This window comes from Schistosoma haematobium, chromosome ZW, assembly GCF_000699445.3.
Source record: "Schistosoma haematobium chromosome ZW, whole genome shotgun sequence".
NCBI lineage: Eukaryota > Metazoa > Platyhelminthes > Trematoda > Strigeidida > Schistosomatidae > Schistosoma > Schistosoma haematobium.
Window position 1 is genome coordinate 29,884,580 of NC_067195.1, and position 17,961 is coordinate 29,902,540.

Here is a 17,961-nt window from a genome sequence, read left to right on the forward strand (position 1 = left end):
CTATTGTTTTTATGGTGTGAAAGGATTTTTTACAAATAGATAAAAAAGACAGAGATTTGGCTAAATAACAATGTTAACATACTATAAAATAAGTAAGGCTCTTAATATAAGCAGGAAATTTAATAAATATGCTTTATTATATTTAAAAATTGCTAGAATTTTTATGAACTAGTTATTTTTATTACCAGAATCTGAGCCAATTAGAAAAAAATTAGTCTTTATGCTTACATAATTTCATTATGCTTATACAGACAAGATAAGTAGTTAAAGTACAGTGGAGGTTTCACATAAGACTATAAAGGAACTGGTAAATGAACTGTTTACATTTATGATATTTAACTACTGAGAACTAACTTTCGATTAAGTTTTAAGGCTTCATTGTTTGACCTCATTATCTTCAAGTTACCTGATTGTCACCTTTTGGATCGAAAAACACAAACGACGTTTGTTTGTTGTGTATAGTTATAATACAAAGGAAATGTACTATAACTAACGGCCGAGAAGTGCGATATATAAATAGATTGAGTTCTCCATCATGATAAAACTACAATCAGTGAGTATGATGACCAAAGAATTAACTGGTTACCACCAAATCTGTGTTCAAATGAACAGACAAAATAATAGCTAATATATGAACGAATATCATTGTCCGCTAGGTTAAAGAATTTCCACAACTTTAGAAGCATAAACATAGTTACGATTCAACATTTTTGGGTTCAGGGTAACAGAATGGGAAAACTGGGTAAAAAAGAAAGATATTGGATCAAAAGTCTTTTGCCTGGAAGTCCTCCCAGTACTCAAAAACGTTGAAAAAAGATGCAAAAAATGAACAGAAAGAGTCATTTAATAATAAGTAACCCACATTAGACTAGAGACAATGCACCAAGAAGGATTTGTAGAATACCGGAATTTCCATACTCTTTGACCATAATTTGCATAAGAAAATGATATAACAACTGGAAACAAATAAAAAAGCGAATTAAGCAAATGGCTTTTTACAATGACTAGATGTAATCAATAAGCAAAGAATAGTGAGAGGAATGAATTGAGGACTACCTCATTGATTCAGAACGTAATATACATTTTCTATATTACTAAAATCAACCAACCATGTGTAATTTAGGTGGTTAGAAATAAACTATATATGACATTTACATTAAGGTGCGTTAATATTACATAACCTGGTAGCTCAGTGACAGACAAAGTGGTCTTTTTATCTCCAAACTGCATAGATGTATCTTACAAATACTGTAAGCACCATGTCTAACTACAGTGTTGAACAATGAGTGAAGCAGCATGGATCGGCTCAAGTCGTTATCATTATTATATTATTAGTACATTAAGGTAATGAGTATCAACTATTGATAGGTGAGTTAAGGAATGCTCTTTACTCGTTTTAAATTAATGAACAACATAGACTAGTGCTTATGTGAAATATAAGACTTGGGTCACATTTCCTACAAATGTGCAATATAAGTCCAGACTTGCTTGTATTTTATTAAACACTAACAACTATGCTACATGTTTCGATAAACGGATTTCAATCAGTAACACACTAACTGACTCGTGAATTCAAAATATAAATAACCTTTTAACTGAGTTTGCACGCATACAAATCATTATGATGGCACAAATGACCAAAAGACGACTACTAGGATTGTTCAAGTGACCAAACAGATGTTTTTCTGACAGACACAACCATTAAATTCCATTTAAATAGACATCACAAAACAGAAACGACTAATCAACGGGTTGAATGTGTTAGAGAATGTAACTTAAATACAGCATATTCACCAGAGATAATATGACTATGACTTAGCAGAAGATAACCACTAATTAAAAATGATCATAAAGTAATCAATGAGACTATACTTTTACTCATAGTATCACACATACGCATTTTTGAAGATCCGTAGTGAATTAAAGAAAAAATCGAACTTAAAACCAGAGAATATAGGTTAAACATCTTTCATAATAGCTGTCTATGACAATATTGTCTACAAAATATTCATGTGATACATTGCAGCTATTTACGATGACATAATTAGTAACAATGGTAATAATAATAACAATACGATGCATATACATGTTATTAGAAAAAATATATTATAAAATTAAAAAACAACTAAATCCACTTCACATACTTAGGTACATGATTAGCTGATAGAAGATTAAATCCTTTAAACTGTATATTAATATAGACAATTTAGATAGACATGATTCTTGAAGGGCATAAGATGATCTGAGAAAAGGATAAAAATATATATATATATATATATATAACTAGTCAGTGATGTTCTTTTCTTAATGAACTGACCTAGTATTACTTGAAATTGATCATTTTTCAGGATTTTACAGTTTAAAATTATTTGATAATCATATCAACATTAAATTTTTCGTTAAACATCTTCAAGGGAAAAATTACTACTTTTTAAGATGAAAGCAGGAAATTGGGGTTGAGAGAGAGAGAGAGAGAAAAAAAAACAGCTTGATATTAGTTAGAGTACTGAATTCAATGAACATGGCCATACAGCACAAAAAAGATAGGCTTCTGCAAACAACTTAAAATAGTAATTACTTTTTTGTTTTTAATTGCTGAAGTTATACTATATTGATAAGCATATAGGGTTTCACAGAGAAACTTTTCAGCAATTGTATAAACTTTAGAAATTAGTATCAATTATCAGTTGTTCAATATAAATCTTGAACAGGCTACCTTTATTGAAAAGTTAAAAAGTATTTTAATTGATCAAGAATCTATTGTGCCGCCATAAAGTAGAAACAATACTCTGTGAATGTGAGGACAAGTCGTATGCTTAGTTCGTCCGATAAAATTATGTTGGTTACACAATTAAGCGAAAACTGGTTCCTTTTTGATTGCTCGGGGTTAACTCTCATGAGAACCAAGTTATTAGTGATCCATTGAATAGGAGACAACTCAGTGATAAAAAATGTGTGGACATATTTAGATATGATTATCAGGTTATTGGGCAACGATATTTTGTTAACTCACCGATTTGTACAAATGCAGATAAGACGAATGCTATGTTAATTTTTTTAATAAACTATTTATGACATTATAAAAGACCTAGAAAAATGTTTATCTGTTCTCATAAGTTCCTCTTCATGGAACATACTTACATTTAGGATTGAAACATCGATTATAAACATTTTGCAAATCATGCTAAAATATTATCGACATCTAGAGCTGATTGAATGTTAGAAGTTAATTTTTGATTCAAATAATATTTATGTTAAATTAATAAAGTGAGATCAAAAAAAATTAAAGTCATACTACGATTATCACAGTTTCGATAACAGTTTAATTCTAGTGATTTGTTTTTATGGGACTGTACGTGTAGTTGAGAAAGTGTCTTGTATGAGGAAAGAATTAAATACATGAAACTGTTTGGTAACTACATATTGAATAGTTTTAGAACGTTCGGTTACAAGTTTAGAATCGTTCATTTTCTGACCAGCTCTAATGGATGATCAGTTTAACTGAAATAAACAAGCATGAAATGGTGTAACATATTTAAAAAATAATGATAATAGATCGAACAATATAAAATACATAATTTCAACTTACGATAGTGTTTTAGCATATGCCTTGGAATCGTTAATTAGGGGATTTGTTCCATTAAACTTATTTGTATAAATACTGTGAAATGATTGGTGACAATCTTCAAGCTGTTGAGCCCATAAAAGATGACCAATTTCGCAAAATAGACAAATTAACAGTGACGGTATGAAACGAGAACAAGTCACTAAAGTAAAGCGTAAGCATCTCTAAATTTACAAAACACGCAAACAGATGAAAAAAATTCATGTATCAATAAAAGAAACAGATTAAGAGAAATAACTGGAAAAATACACGAGAATTAATAACTGAACAGGTTAGTACTGGGATGTTTGCCAAATCAAATCTACTTGATGATATAAACTATGTGGTACCTTATGGATAGAATGACAATTGATGTCTAGTTTAAATTAATGATATGTCTTTGCATATGGTGTCTCTGTCAGTTACTAACCAAATAAATAAAAACATTCTGTTGTGTTAGCCTGAATAGATATAAATTTCCATATACTGACTTATTTAAAAGAACTTTTAGTCAGAATGCAGCATATAAGACTTAATATAGCCTTAATATTTCTAAAGTAAAGAAAATTTGCGAACGTTTTGAATTGATAAATAAGAACTTTCGTCTAAATTTGAACGAATAGTTTCACAATATTTGGGCGCCGAGTTAATTTGAGATTTTACAAATATATTCTTCTTTTTAATGTTTTGAATTAATGCCTGAAAAATGTCAAAAATACAATATACAGAATTGTGTAGGCAGTTTGAATAGACTTGAGACTTCTTTTTATCGACGTGATTACTAGCTACCAACAAAGATGCAAGAGTATTGTGAATAGAGGCAAATGAAAATGTAGACGTAATGAGTGAGTGAAATGTGAAGATAGTTAATAGTAAAATTATGAAGATCTAAGCGTTGCAATCATATGTACTAAATAATATGATATATCTGAAGCTTATTTCAAAGACAAAATTAATTGAAAATAACTCTCTCTCCCGACCGTGGTGGTCGGGCTTTCCTATCGTGATGAAGCAACCGAGCTATACTGGCTGGAACAACCGTTCCTCAAGGTCCTACCATGTCAGACAGGTCAGTTGAAGAGCGGTAAGACTAAAAGCAACAAACCCAAGGTCCGAAGTCGTACTGCTGACTGTACAGAGGTGTGACAGTAGTAAGGTGTTTCCTTCAGACAAACAGCATGACAGCGATGCTGCCTTCCCACAAGGAGGAGTGGGGTTAGAAAAGGTCGACCCTAAAAATGCACACCTCGCCTTATCCCACGGATATCCGTCTCCGGCGGTAAGGTCTCAACAAGTACGGCGCTAACACAAAAATTACCTATACAAAGGTCGTGTGTGACCGACCTCAAGCAGTTGTCTCTTGGGCATTGCGGTCACGCTCCCAGGTCTTTAACACCACCTCTAATCCAATTTCGTTTTCAGGTACCTCCAGAAGAACCCTTCCACGGTGTGGGCAACCGGGAAGTGATATCCGCCCTCATACCTCTAACAGTACTCAAGATAACTGTATTCATAATCAAACTCCCTCTTCAATTCTTATCATTACTCCTACATCGACTACAAACTCTAAACTTCTTTTTTCGGCTTCCCCTTCAAGTGTCACCATAGCCAACGATTCTAGTGCTCAAAACACTGTCCTAGGTCTACTGAAACCTCGCTCCACACTACACATTAGAGCCTTCAATGTACGCACCCTATGTCAAATCGGTCAGCAGGCTTCCTTGGCTAAAACCCTAGAATCTCGTACCATTGATGTATGCTGTATCTCCGAAACACGCGTACAGGATCCCAGTGTGGACATTCACTTGACCTCACCTCGGCAACACGGAGAGCTAACGAGATACACCCTCCGTGTATCTGGTGACCCGACGGCCAGCTCTCGTGGACTGGCAGGAGGAGGGATAGCACTAAGCATGAGGGCGGAACAAGCAATCTTAGAACGGATCCCCGTTAACAGTCATTTATGTGCTGTTCGGTTAAACGGCTCCGTAAGAACTCGGAAGAATAGGGACACACGTCGTTGCCTTTTTGTCGTTTCTGCCTACGCTCCCACCGACTGCAGCTCAGATGAAGTGAAAGGTGAATTTTACAGAAAGCTAAACGTCCAGACATATTACTCGTAGTAGGTTACTGTAATACCCAGATAGGTAGTTTAAACCAAACAGAAAGGCATTTAGGTGGGTATTTTAGTATTCCGGCACAACGAACAGATAATGGTGAACGTCTGCTGCAAATATGCTCAGACAGTCGTTTATTTTTAGCAAACACTAATTTTAAGCATAAGGAGAGACATCGTCTAACATGGTGACCGCCTGCACCAAACCAACGATGGACTCAAATAGACCATATTGCCATCAGTCACCTTTGACCTAACCACTGCTATGAATCCGGTGTTCATCTTGTTGTGCTGATGCGGTATGGCAACCTGAACCGATGCACATATGTGCCTGGTCCTACGTTGTAGCTGACTGACTTACTGACTGACTGGAGAGGGTCGGTAGAAGATTGTCGCTCATTCTGGAGTACCTGCTTGGACTCCGACCACGCCCTAATACGGGCACGCATCTTCTTACGCCTCACTGGACGCAAAAAAGCCACAGTAAAAAGACCCATTAGAACTGAATTGAGTAGCGAGAAAACCAAAAGTAGGTCCCAGGAACAACTGAGGTCACACTTAGGTAGTTCTGAAGACGAGGCTGACCCAGATGTTGCTTGGAAAGCTATGCAAACAGCTGTGGAAACAGAAGTGACATCTATCAGTGATTTAAACCACAGGGTTACAAAAAACCAATGGATTTCCTCTAGGTCTATTGCACTGATGGATTCTCGTAAACTCATCTCATCAGGCTCTGAACACGATGAAGAGCGTGTAGAAAACAGATCCAGGTTAACCAAAAGTCTAAGAAACGACCGTCAGCAGTGGTGGGCAATGAAAGCAAAAGAGATGGAAAAGGTGGCGGCTATAGGGAACACAAGGCAGCTCTACAGACTAATAAAAGAAACTAGAATTGATAGGTCAAGTGTAGGTGAGACGATCTCGTAAAAAGATGACACTCTCATATGCTCCCAGTCCAGACGTTTAGAACGATGGTCGGAATGAGCCAGTCACCTACAACGTAGGACCAGGCACATATATGCATCAGTCCAAGTTGCCATACCACATTGACAACAACAAGATGGACACCGGATTCCTAAAAGTAGTTAATTCAGAGATGGTAATATATAAGAGAAAGATTGCAATAAGGATATAGTACAGGAAGAAAGAATTAGTTCGTAGAAAGAAATATATGAAGCGATTTTAATCTCTTAGTTTAAGGGAACATAGAGAGTGTATACACCTACGCCATTGTGATCGATTCTGAGCCATGTCACCAAGAATCTCCAACCATTGGTTACGATAGTCACGCGGACCCCAACCAAGTAGTCTGCATCTACCAACATGGCTCAGATTAGAAGTTAGTGACTTCAAGCACTGATGCCACGTTTTGGTTTGGCCGCCCCTAACATTCTTCCAACCATCTCCAATACCGGTTAGCGTTGCACGACATGGTAATCGGTGTTCAGGCATACGTAACACGTGGCCCAACCATCTCAGTCGGTGAAGATTCACAACCTCGTCAACTGATTTACCCTGCGTCTAACCTCACTATTACTTACCTGGTGATCCCAGCAGACGCCAGCAATATTTCTAAGGCATCTGTGGTCAAATACTAGTAGCTTACGAGTGTCTTCTACTCTCAATGGCCATGTTTCGCTGCCGTAAATTAAAACAGAACGGACTGCCGCGCAGTATACTCGTCTTTTCATTGATAGACGGATATCTCGCCTTCGCCATAGGTGACGTAAGTTGGCAAAAGCCAAACGAGCTTTTCGAATCCGTGCTGAGATTTCGTCAAACACCAACCCATTAAGGCTGATCAAACTTCCAAGATAAGTGAAGTTGTCAACGCGTTCGACTACTTCACTCCCTATCCTTAGTTCAGGTGTTGACGAAGGCCAGTCCTGAAGCAACAACTTGCATTTAGAGGAGAGAAGCGCATTCCAAACATTCTGGCATTGTTGCTCAGTGCTACCAAAGCACTCTGCATTCTATCAGCGTCTTCACCAAACAGGACTATGTCATCTGCGTATTCTAAGTCGATAAGTGGACCTCCTGGATGGAGATCAATACCCGAGAATTCAGTCGACGAGAATGTTATTTCCATCAATAGGTCTATGATGAAGTTAAACAAAAATGGGGAAAGTGGACAGCCTTGACGGACACCACTTGAGGTTGCAAAAGTAGATGACAGTTCGCCATAAGCTCTGACTCGACTAGTAGTGTTCGAGTAAAGAGCCTTCACAAGGTTTATGTACTTCTGAGGTACGCCTTTCAATGACAGACACTGCCACAGAATCTCGCGGTCTACAGAGTCAAATGCTGCTTTTAAGTCGAGAAAGACCACCATTGTCGGACGCCGATAAGTATGCCTGTGTTCTAGAACCTGACGAATGGTGAATATGTGGTCGATGCAGCCACGACCAGGTCTGAAGCCAGCTTGGTTCTCTCGTGTTTTCAGTTCACGAGTCTTAGTTAATTGTCTGATAACTATCGAGGCTAGCATTTTAGATATTATATTAGTTAAACTAATCCCTCTGTGGTTGTCACAGGATGATTTTGACCCTTTCTTATATATTGGGACGATAAGTGATTGCGAAAAGTCAGATGGAATAACGTCTAACTCCCAGATCTTAGCTAAAATATTAGTCAACCTAATCGTTAAACTTGGACCACCATCCTTGAAGACCTCTGGAGCCAATCCATATGGACCAGCTGCTCTTCCTCGTTTCAGACTAACTATAGCCTTTTGAACTTCAGCAAGAGTTGGGGGACCTACATCAATGTTCCATTCACACTGTCTGAGAATGGAGGGTAGTTGTAGAGTAGCCGAAGGCGGAACATTTCAGAGAACAGTTCAGCTGGCTCGAAATGCTGCATCGTGGATTTATCCACTTAGTGAAACGGCGGATGCTTTGGAAGGATCTGACTTACCATAGCGCACTTAATGTTCTGGATGACGGCCTGGACTCCGTATTGTCTTATTAACTAGTTTGCATTAAACATTTTTCTCACAGAAAAATAATAACAATATATATTGTGCAAAATGCTCAATTACTAATTTGTCCCGCTATTCAAATTATTTCAGATCACTAAACAACTCATATTAGTCAAAATAACTATGTATATTTATGAGCATTTTTACACTTTCTCCTTAAGTGCCACTTTGATTATACGCTTGTTATGATTTTGGAATGCCGTGTAATATTTGTTGTGGTCAATTTGAAAGTCCTGTGAATTGGTCTACTGAATAATACGTAATAATTTTCTGACTGCTCGCAATCCCGTCTTTATTCATATACGTGAACTGAAATATCTATGTCTCCGGAAGCGCCACGCTGTGAGAACTGCAAAATAGCTAGGTTACCACTAATTTACAAAGGTCATGTATATCACCCGTATATCAAAAATATAATAATTGGAGGAGGATTGATGGCATTGGGTGAAATTTGTGCTCAGTCACTTAAAATGTACTTTTTTGTTGCTCCTAACTATAATTCAGGCTCCAATACCGACCTGTGCTCTGTTTGTGATCAAGAATCATCTAAAAAGTCTTGGATATATCTCATCACAGATACCAAAAATTACAACTTCAACACCATTATTAGACAGAGTGCCATCGGATCATTCCAAGGATTCTATCAATTTATATATTATAGTTGGTTAGACAAAGTATTCTCTGGAGTGTCGTTGACTATAGTCGCAAAGAAGGTGTTGTTAGATGAAGTGTTAATAGGACCTATAAGCCTGGCGATATTTTTTCTTTATAACGGATTTTGTGACACATGCACGATGGCTGGAGCTTTTCAGAGGTGTCGTCAATCATTTCTTTCTGGTTATTTGTCAGACTTAGTTTATTGGCCTATATTGCAAACCATTAACTTCGCCCTTGTTCCTCCTGGATATCGTGTCTTATATGTCATATTTTTCACTAGTCTTTGGAACACTTATTTATGTTTCTTTAATGCTCGTATGGGCCGCAGTGGTTCCGGAATCGAAAACAACCGATAAAGGGAAGACTACAACTGAGGAGGTTTAGCAAAATCCCATATTGTTTTTTCATACATTATTCTAATTACAACTTTTGGCGTCAGGAGTTTGGCTGTTGTTCTATGACAACCACACTTCGTTTTGTGTAATTTCTCATAGAACATCTCCTTGGTAAAATATCTGAATCATTTCAGGCTTCATGGAAAGACTGTTCACTCATTTTCATAATTATATTTATTTTCCTTTTTCGACCGCAACCTAAAGCCATAACAATTGGCGACGGGGATGGAGAAAAATTTTGAACCTTGTAATTGGATGAGATTCAGGCTAATTGTTTCAACCAATCAGCATCCAGATTGTCATCAGCGTCCTTGAGCAACATTGGTCATTATTCCTACAGTTAATTGTCATTGCAGGTGCTGAAAAAAAAGACTACCTTTTCGGATCAATTACAGCTTTTACTTGAGCAACAACAGCAGTGCTTCAAAAATAGCCAGTTGAATTTTTTTAGAAAATTTACGCACACTGTTGGTAAATTTTCCATGTTTCGGAAATGCAACAGAAGTTGATAAGTTCATTTCTCATCTGCAGACTGATCTGGAAAACAACTGCAGAACATATGAAGCTGCTTATAAAAGCCTCTGTGAATCCCGGACGACCAGTGATGTAAACGAGAAAGTTATTCATGATCCGCCCAGTTGTCCAGAAATGTCAAATTCCGAAACATTCCCTGTCGTGGGTTCAAATCCCACTGTTCCTGAAACGTGTACAGACAGTGATGTACCCAGCTCACAGGAAGATCTCTTATTAAATGCTCATAAATTAATTACAGTACCCTCTCACAAGGAAACAGGAAACAAATCGTGCAGTAAACTGAATCCAGCTGTTCCAAATGGTCCTCATCATTCAACAACAGGAGATTCTGATGAATCTTATTATCTAGATCCTCTTGTACCAGAAAATGTGTTAGATGCACCAAATGATGGTCAGAAGTTTAATGCAATTTTGATAGATGTTATTTATCCCAGTGATCAACTATCCACAAATGAGATTTTCAAGGAATTCTATGACAATGTTCCAGAAGAACCGAACGTTGATGACCTCATATCAAGCGACGTTGGTCCACACTACTTAATCACTTTTAGTGACTTCCCTGTTCCATGTGACAATTATGTGTTAAATAAAGTCAAATTAATTTTAACTTGGGGATATGAGGACCCAACATTATTTCGTGGGGGAGGATGAACCAGAAAATTTCAAAATCCGGATATCAACTCCGGATCTTCAAAAAAAAGGGAGGTGTTGTGGATGCAGAGGAATAGACCAACAATTATCATGTTAAGTCCAATGGTGTCCTTGGACTTTAAATGGACATTTCCTATTGGTCGATATCTCTTCACTTGTTGAATATTGTACAAAATGTTGTTTTCTATTTTATGGTACGATGTGGTGTGCTTGATTGGTATATAAACAAAGTATGTTTGAAATATAATGATTCATATCTCAGAGGTTGTGACTTGTGTTCTGGACTCAACTAGCTGGGCTGGACAGGGAAGCAGGACCAATCAGGACTGTAGGCTGTTCGTTCGTGTTTACGTGTCACTGTAATCGATCGATAACACAGGGTAAAAATCGAGCCAGCTGAACTGTTCTCTGAAATGTTCCGCCTTCGGCTACTCTACAACTACCCTCCATTCTCAGACAGTGTGAATGGAACATTGATGTAGGTCCCCCAACTCTTGCTGAAGTTCAAAAGGCTATAGTTAGTCTGAAACGAGGAAGAGCAGCTGGTCCATATGGATTGGCTCCAGAGGTCTTCAAGGATGGTGGTCCAAGTTTAACGATTAGGTTGACTAATATTTTAGCTAAGATCTGGGAGTTAGACGTTATTCCATCTGACTTTTCGCAATCACTTATCGTCCCAATATATAAGAAAGGGTCAAAATCATCCTGTGACAACCACAGAGGGATTAGTTTAACTAATATAATATCTAAAATGCTAGCCTCGATAGTTATCAGACAATTAACTAAGACTCGTGAACTGCAAACACGAGAGAACCAAGCTGGCTTCAGACCTGGTCGTGGCTGCATCGACCACATATTCACCATTCGTCAGGTTCTAGAACACAGGCATACTTATCGGCGTCCGACAATGGTGGTCTTTCTCGACTTAAAAGCAGCATTTGACTCTGTAGACCGCGAGATTCTGTGGCAGTGTCTGTCATTGAAAGGCGTACCTCAGAAGTACATAAACCTTGTGAAGGCTCTTTACTCGAACACTACTAGTCGAGTCAGAGCTTATGGCGAACTGTCATCTACTTTTGCAACCTCAAGTGGTGTCCGTCAAGGCTGTCCACTTTCCCCATTTTTGTTTAACTTCATCATAGACCTATTGATGGAAATAACATTCTCGTCGACTGAATTCTCGGGTATTGATCTCCATCCAGGAGGTCCACTTATCGACTTAGAATACGCAGATGACATAGTCCTGTTTGGTGAAGACGCTGATAGAATGCAGAGTGCTTTGGTAGCACTGAGCAACAATGCCAGAATGTTTGGAATGCGCTTCTCTCCCTCTAAATGCAAGTTGTTGCTTCAGGACTGGCCTTCGTCAACACCTGAACTAAGGATAGGGAGTGAAGTAGTCGAACGCGTTGACAACTTCACTTATCTTGGAAGTTTGATCAGCCTTAATGGGTTGGTGTTTGACGAAATCTCAGCACGGATTCGAAAAGCTCGTTTGGCTTTTGCCAACTTACGTCACCTATGGCGAAGGCGAGATATCCGTCTATCAATGAAAAGACGAGTATACTGCGCGGCAGTCCGTTCTGTTTTAATTTACGGCAGCGAAACATGGCCATTGAGAGTAGAAGACACTCGTAAGCTACTAGTATTTGACCACAGATGCCTTAGAAATATTGCTGGCGTCTGCTGGGATCACCAGGTAAGTAATAGTGAGGTTAGACGCAGGGTAAATCAGTTGACGAGGTTGTGAATCTTCACCGACTGAGATGGTTGGGCCACGTGTTACGTATGCCTGAACACCGATTACCATGTCGTGCAACGCTAACCGGTATTGGAGATGGTTGGAAGAATGTTAGGGGCGGCCAAACCAAAACGTGGCATCAGTGCTTGAAGTCACTAACTTCTAATCTGAGCCATGTTGGTAGATGCAGACTACTTGGTTGGGGTCCGCGTGACTATCGTAACCAATGGTTGGAGATTCTTGGTGACATGGCTCAGAATCGATCACAATGGCGTAGGTGTATACACTCTCTATGTTCCCTTAAACTAAGAGATTAAAATCGCTTCATATATTTCTTTCTACGAACTAATTCTTTCTTCCTGTACTATATCCTTATTGCAATCTTTCTCTTATATATTACCATCTCTGAATTAACTACTTTTAGGAATCCGGTGTCCATCTTGTTGTTGTCAATGTGGTATGGCAACTTGGACTGATGCATATATGTGCCTGGTCCTACGTTGTAGCTGTCCTACTCTATGATATTCGTTTTATTGTAAAAATCCTACAGCGAAATCCAGTCAATCAATTCAGAAAAGTAAAACAACCATCAAAATCAAATTAACTCATACACTAGGCACTTGGGGATGAGCCACACTCTAAGTGTCATAGTTGATGATACCAGGCGGTTGTCCAAACAGCAGTAGAAGACGAATAGTAACCAATGTTAAGAGATAAATCTATTCAGGAATGATCATAGTGGCCGTAAAGTAAATCTTTTAGGCACTAATTATGCACAGTAAAAACAAATTTAAAAAAGATAGTAGTTTCATTACATTTATTCTTCCGTGAGTCAAGACTTCGACTAACAGAAGAAAGTATACGCTCAGCTACACACAGAACATCCACACAAGTAAATAATCAGCAATTGTGTTCCAAATAAAAATCGAACCTATTATTAGATTTAGATAATTAAGGGAAGGTCATTCAGACATATATAATCGCACAAACTCACCTTCTTAGTAAATAGTTTATTACGCTTAATCGGTGGCTCACGTAACGGTTGGTTTCTTTCCACTCGCCTATCAATTAAAGATAATGTTAAAGATGGCATGACAATGAAAAGTAGCCAAAATAATTGACCAATGCTAAGACTTGGTTCTAAATTCCAATCCGAACTGTAGTGTAACAAATTAATGTTAGTGTGCTTATCAGTTTTGCTTAAATTACCAAAAATTTCACTTGAACCAAAAATAACTGATCGAAATGGTTCCACAGGCAGCCAAATTAATTCGCCTTGTTGAAGATTTGATCGCACATCTAGCAAAACAACAGGTCGTGTAGGCAACCCGATTATTAATAGTAGTAATTGTAGTAAACCAACTGCTAACGGAGTTGTTGAACTGAACACCAAACAATGATAGAGGTTATTAACACTGGCGTGAGCCTGATTAATATAAATGGGAAAATAAAATGCTCAAAAGTATTCTGAATAATCACTAAAGTATACCATAATGTACAAGTCAGCAAAATTTCACTAAACGGTTAATATTTTAAGTCACTAGATAGTTTCTAACATTATACCATCCAGTCAACTGTGTAAGTCAAAATCTATGGATTAAGTTGAAGAATGTATTCTCTCCAAACAGGATTATTCTAAAGCAATATTAATTGCTCAAACGTCTGGATCACCTATTTCCAAGTTGTACATGCATCAGAATTCACCTTCACGTTTCAGATCTATGTGGACTGGAAAGCTATAAATATGATGTATATTTACGTGCAATTATAAAAGGTTTACAAATTATCAAGATGGTGAATACTGGAAAACTTAAACAGAAAAACTGAAGTTGTTGGGACGTTTCCCTCTTTGCAGACGAATATATTGAAATTCATGCAATTTATTTACAATGGACAAAAAAGAGATGTTGTAACCGATGGTACGAAATTTTGTTAGTTGGGGATGGGTAGTAGATACCGAGTGTTAAAGACACACATAAAAAACGTCCTGAAATATATATGGCTTGAATGTATACTAAACAGAAGTTTGTTGTAATATTGTATAATTGGTGCTGAGAACACCTTACTGTAACAACTTTTACATTTCAATGAAATTTATGCGACTTGTAAAGGATTCATAAATGTTAGACAACAGGAGAGTAACTATATTAAAGAACAAGAGATCTCTATCATAACCCAGTGGATTGGGTGATAATGCTATCAAGATTTAAGCAATAAGTCTTGGATTTAGGTCTCAATGAAAAAATTACCATGGTGACCCAAGCACATAAAGCTCAGTGTGAAATACAACAAAAAGCATGTTTCGGATTTTACACAAATAAAAAAGTGATACGAGAACCACTGTAGTACGTATAATTTTACTCTACTTACCTCAACAATAAGATCGTAAACATGAAATCCTGTTTTCTCTATATCCAAAAGACAAGGTGTAACTAAGTGTACAAGATGTGCAGCAATGTCGAATGTATTAAAATTTGTAGTATCACTTTCCTGATGTGTAGAAGTCGGGTTTTTTTTCGAACAACTAAACTCTTCTGACTGGAGATCACTTGTTAACCAATCAACAGACTTGAAAGTTATACAACGAAAAGAAAGAATTCAAACGAAATTAATTAAAACAATAATGCATATAACAGAGTCCAGTACATTGAAAATGATTTTTAAAAATCGTAAATGATAAACTTTCTTATCATAGGAATAATAAAAGAATGATTAACTTACCGTTTTAAAGCTTCGCGAAGATAATCGCTGAGTTGAACACACACATACGGTTCTTACATACTTATCAAAAGTGCCGTTTATTTGATTAGGTATAAGCATTTATTGAGAAGAACAAAGCCTTCTATGAAAGTAAGCTTAAAAAGCTGTACTTTAATAGAATAAGAATTCTGTGGCATTACACAAATTAATTTTTACTGCTGTTATATGCTGCTAGGTCCATTATTAATTCATCCTCGTTATACAAGCTAGCGGCTATTTAGACTCAGTAGCTCAGTGGGTAACGCGTTTGGTATTCCAAATGAAAGATACTGGGTTCGAGGACCGCAGTGAACATTAAAACTGGAATGCAAGTACATTCAGCTAGAAGGACATATGTCCTGGATTACACTGTAAGCCACTACTAAAACTTAATTATATCAGATTTGTTCAGTCCATAATGTTGATCGAATTACATCGATCAAGTCACGCGGATAGCTGTAGTCGCACCACTGACTGTGGCACTGGGTGACGCTGATTTAAACACCACAGGGAGCACCAGTTCTCTTACATTTGCTGATATACCGTAACAAAAATCAAAATCTAAGGCTTCATACTAGTAGTTTTTAATGTCCTAACAATACTCTTTTATGTATAAGCATCAAGACAAATGTGTAGCAGCCAAAAAAGTTAACCGATAACCTCCTATTAGATTGCTTGGCGAAGAAAATAATTACAAAGGACAGGTAAACAAATCACTTGCGATAATTTGTAGTGAGACGATACGTGCAACCAAGACAGTGGATGATATACTATGAAAGTGTGTGACAGCTTTAGATAACTTCTGAGTACTAAATAGGTGTTATTTGTTACTGATTGTGAGTGTATTGATGTCAAGTACTAAACATAATGCACAAACTCTCCATAAGGCTGTACTATGTTCTATAATTTCTGAACTAGTGTTTTAAATTACACAGAAGAAAAAAATGTCAACGGAAGTTGATTTTGGAAGGAGGTTAATGCAGCAGTCGAATCTGGGTGAGTTAGCTGACAACATTCTATTACAATTAAGGAAATTATAAACAGAAATGAGATTTTTTTATATTTTTTATCTTATGTAAGCAACACATTCCCTATTACCCTCTATTGAATGATAAAATGTTCGTGTATTCAAATAGTTGAGCCCCGCACTCTATTTGTTTCCCATGTTGTGGCGCTGTGGCCTCAATCATAAAGCTTTTTGATTCCACTATCTTACGAGGAGTAAATATAAGCCTAAAATATACACAAGTAAAGAGAAATTTTGGTGTGTTTGTTCATGTTTTGCATTACTTTAGATTCGTGATTTTCGAAGTAATTTTTTTAGTTTTTTACAGTTCTCTGTGTTTTACTCGAGGACCAAGAGTGTAAAACTTCTGGCGAAGCGACTGAGAAGTCAGTGTTAAAGTGATCGAGTAAGGGTTTATCACTGAGTTGCTGCTACCTTGACACAGTGGTTGGGCTAGTCTATCGTGATGAACCAGTCGAGCTATACTGGTTTGGACAATCGTTCCTCAAGGTCCTACCATACCATACAGGTTGGTTGAAGAACGGTAAGACTAAAACCAGCAAACCCAAGGCCCAAAGGCGAAGTCGTACTGCTGACTGTACAACAGTGTGACAGTAGTAAGGTGTTTCTTCAGACAACCAGCATAACAGCGATACTACCTTCTCATAAGGAGGGTGTGGGGTTGGAAGAGGTCGAGCCTAAAATGCACATATCGCCTTATTCCACCTATTTCCGTCTCCGGTGGTAAGGTTCCAATAAGTACGGAGCTAACACGAAAATTAATCACTTAGTTCGACGCATATATATGCCTGGTCCTACGCTGTAGGTGACTGACTGATTGCACTAACATATTTCCAGTAATAATAGTTTTTAAAAGTGTTCGCATGGATGAGGTATATGAAATGAAGTTTATATTTAGTAATAAGGGTGAGATTATTATAGGAAATATGAACTCACTTGATTCGAGACAATGTACTTGGTATTTGCAAATTGACAATTCGAGTAGGGTAGAATAGGTTTCACAGCAATAGCTACATCACTTTGTTGAAACAATACATAGTTGGTTAATGAATAACAGCTTCCAATTAAGCAAACAGTATCCCCATATTCTTTCATTATTTGAATCATTTCGCTAACAGCTTTTCAATAAGTAAATAAACAAAGAGAATGATATTGAGATGTTAAGTGAGATGAATGATTCATAAACAGTTCAACAGTTTTAGTAATGTTTGATGAGTCACTGTTGTTGATTTAATTAATCGAATACAGGTATAAGCGTTAACAAAGCAGAGATAGGATACTCTGATACTTGAATGTTAAAGCTGGTAAAGTGCAAACGACGTTTCCATCATACATCTTGATTCTGAATGTTAGAAAATAAACTCAAGTTTGTGTGCCAGACATCATTTTAGTGACAGGGATGAGTCCTCTGCTGTTTAATTAGTGGTCTGAAAGGAAAGGCTTTTATTGATCGTGAATTTTGGCAAGCGATTGAAAGCTTTCAAACATGAATTTATTTTTCATTCCAAGTTAAAATC

General features: G+C 37.2%; 1 protein-coding gene across 2 annotated transcripts in view; it reads right to left on the bottom strand.

Moving 5' to 3' along the window:
- Nucleotides 1-17,961, bottom strand: part of MS3_00003238 (uncharacterized protein) — a 45,848-nt gene that overhangs the window by 5,076 nt on the left and 22,811 nt on the right. Inside the window, exons 14-19 of one of the 2 annotated variants that reach the window (XM_051210978.1) lie at nt 17,381-17,562; nt 15,049-15,246; nt 13,673-14,104; nt 3,590-3,789; nt 2,145-2,242; nt 863-956 (exon numbers count right to left, since the gene is read on the bottom strand). In XM_051210978.1, the coding sequence (XP_051071003.1) occupies nt 863-956; nt 2,145-2,242; nt 3,590-3,789; nt 13,673-14,104; nt 15,049-15,246; nt 17,381-17,562 (1,204 nt within the window). Of the gene's footprint in view, nt 1-862; nt 957-2,144; nt 2,243-3,589; nt 3,790-12,931; nt 14,105-15,048; nt 15,247-17,380; nt 17,563-17,961 lie in introns of those variants that run through there. The other variant, XM_051210979.1, reaches the window with a different exon arrangement.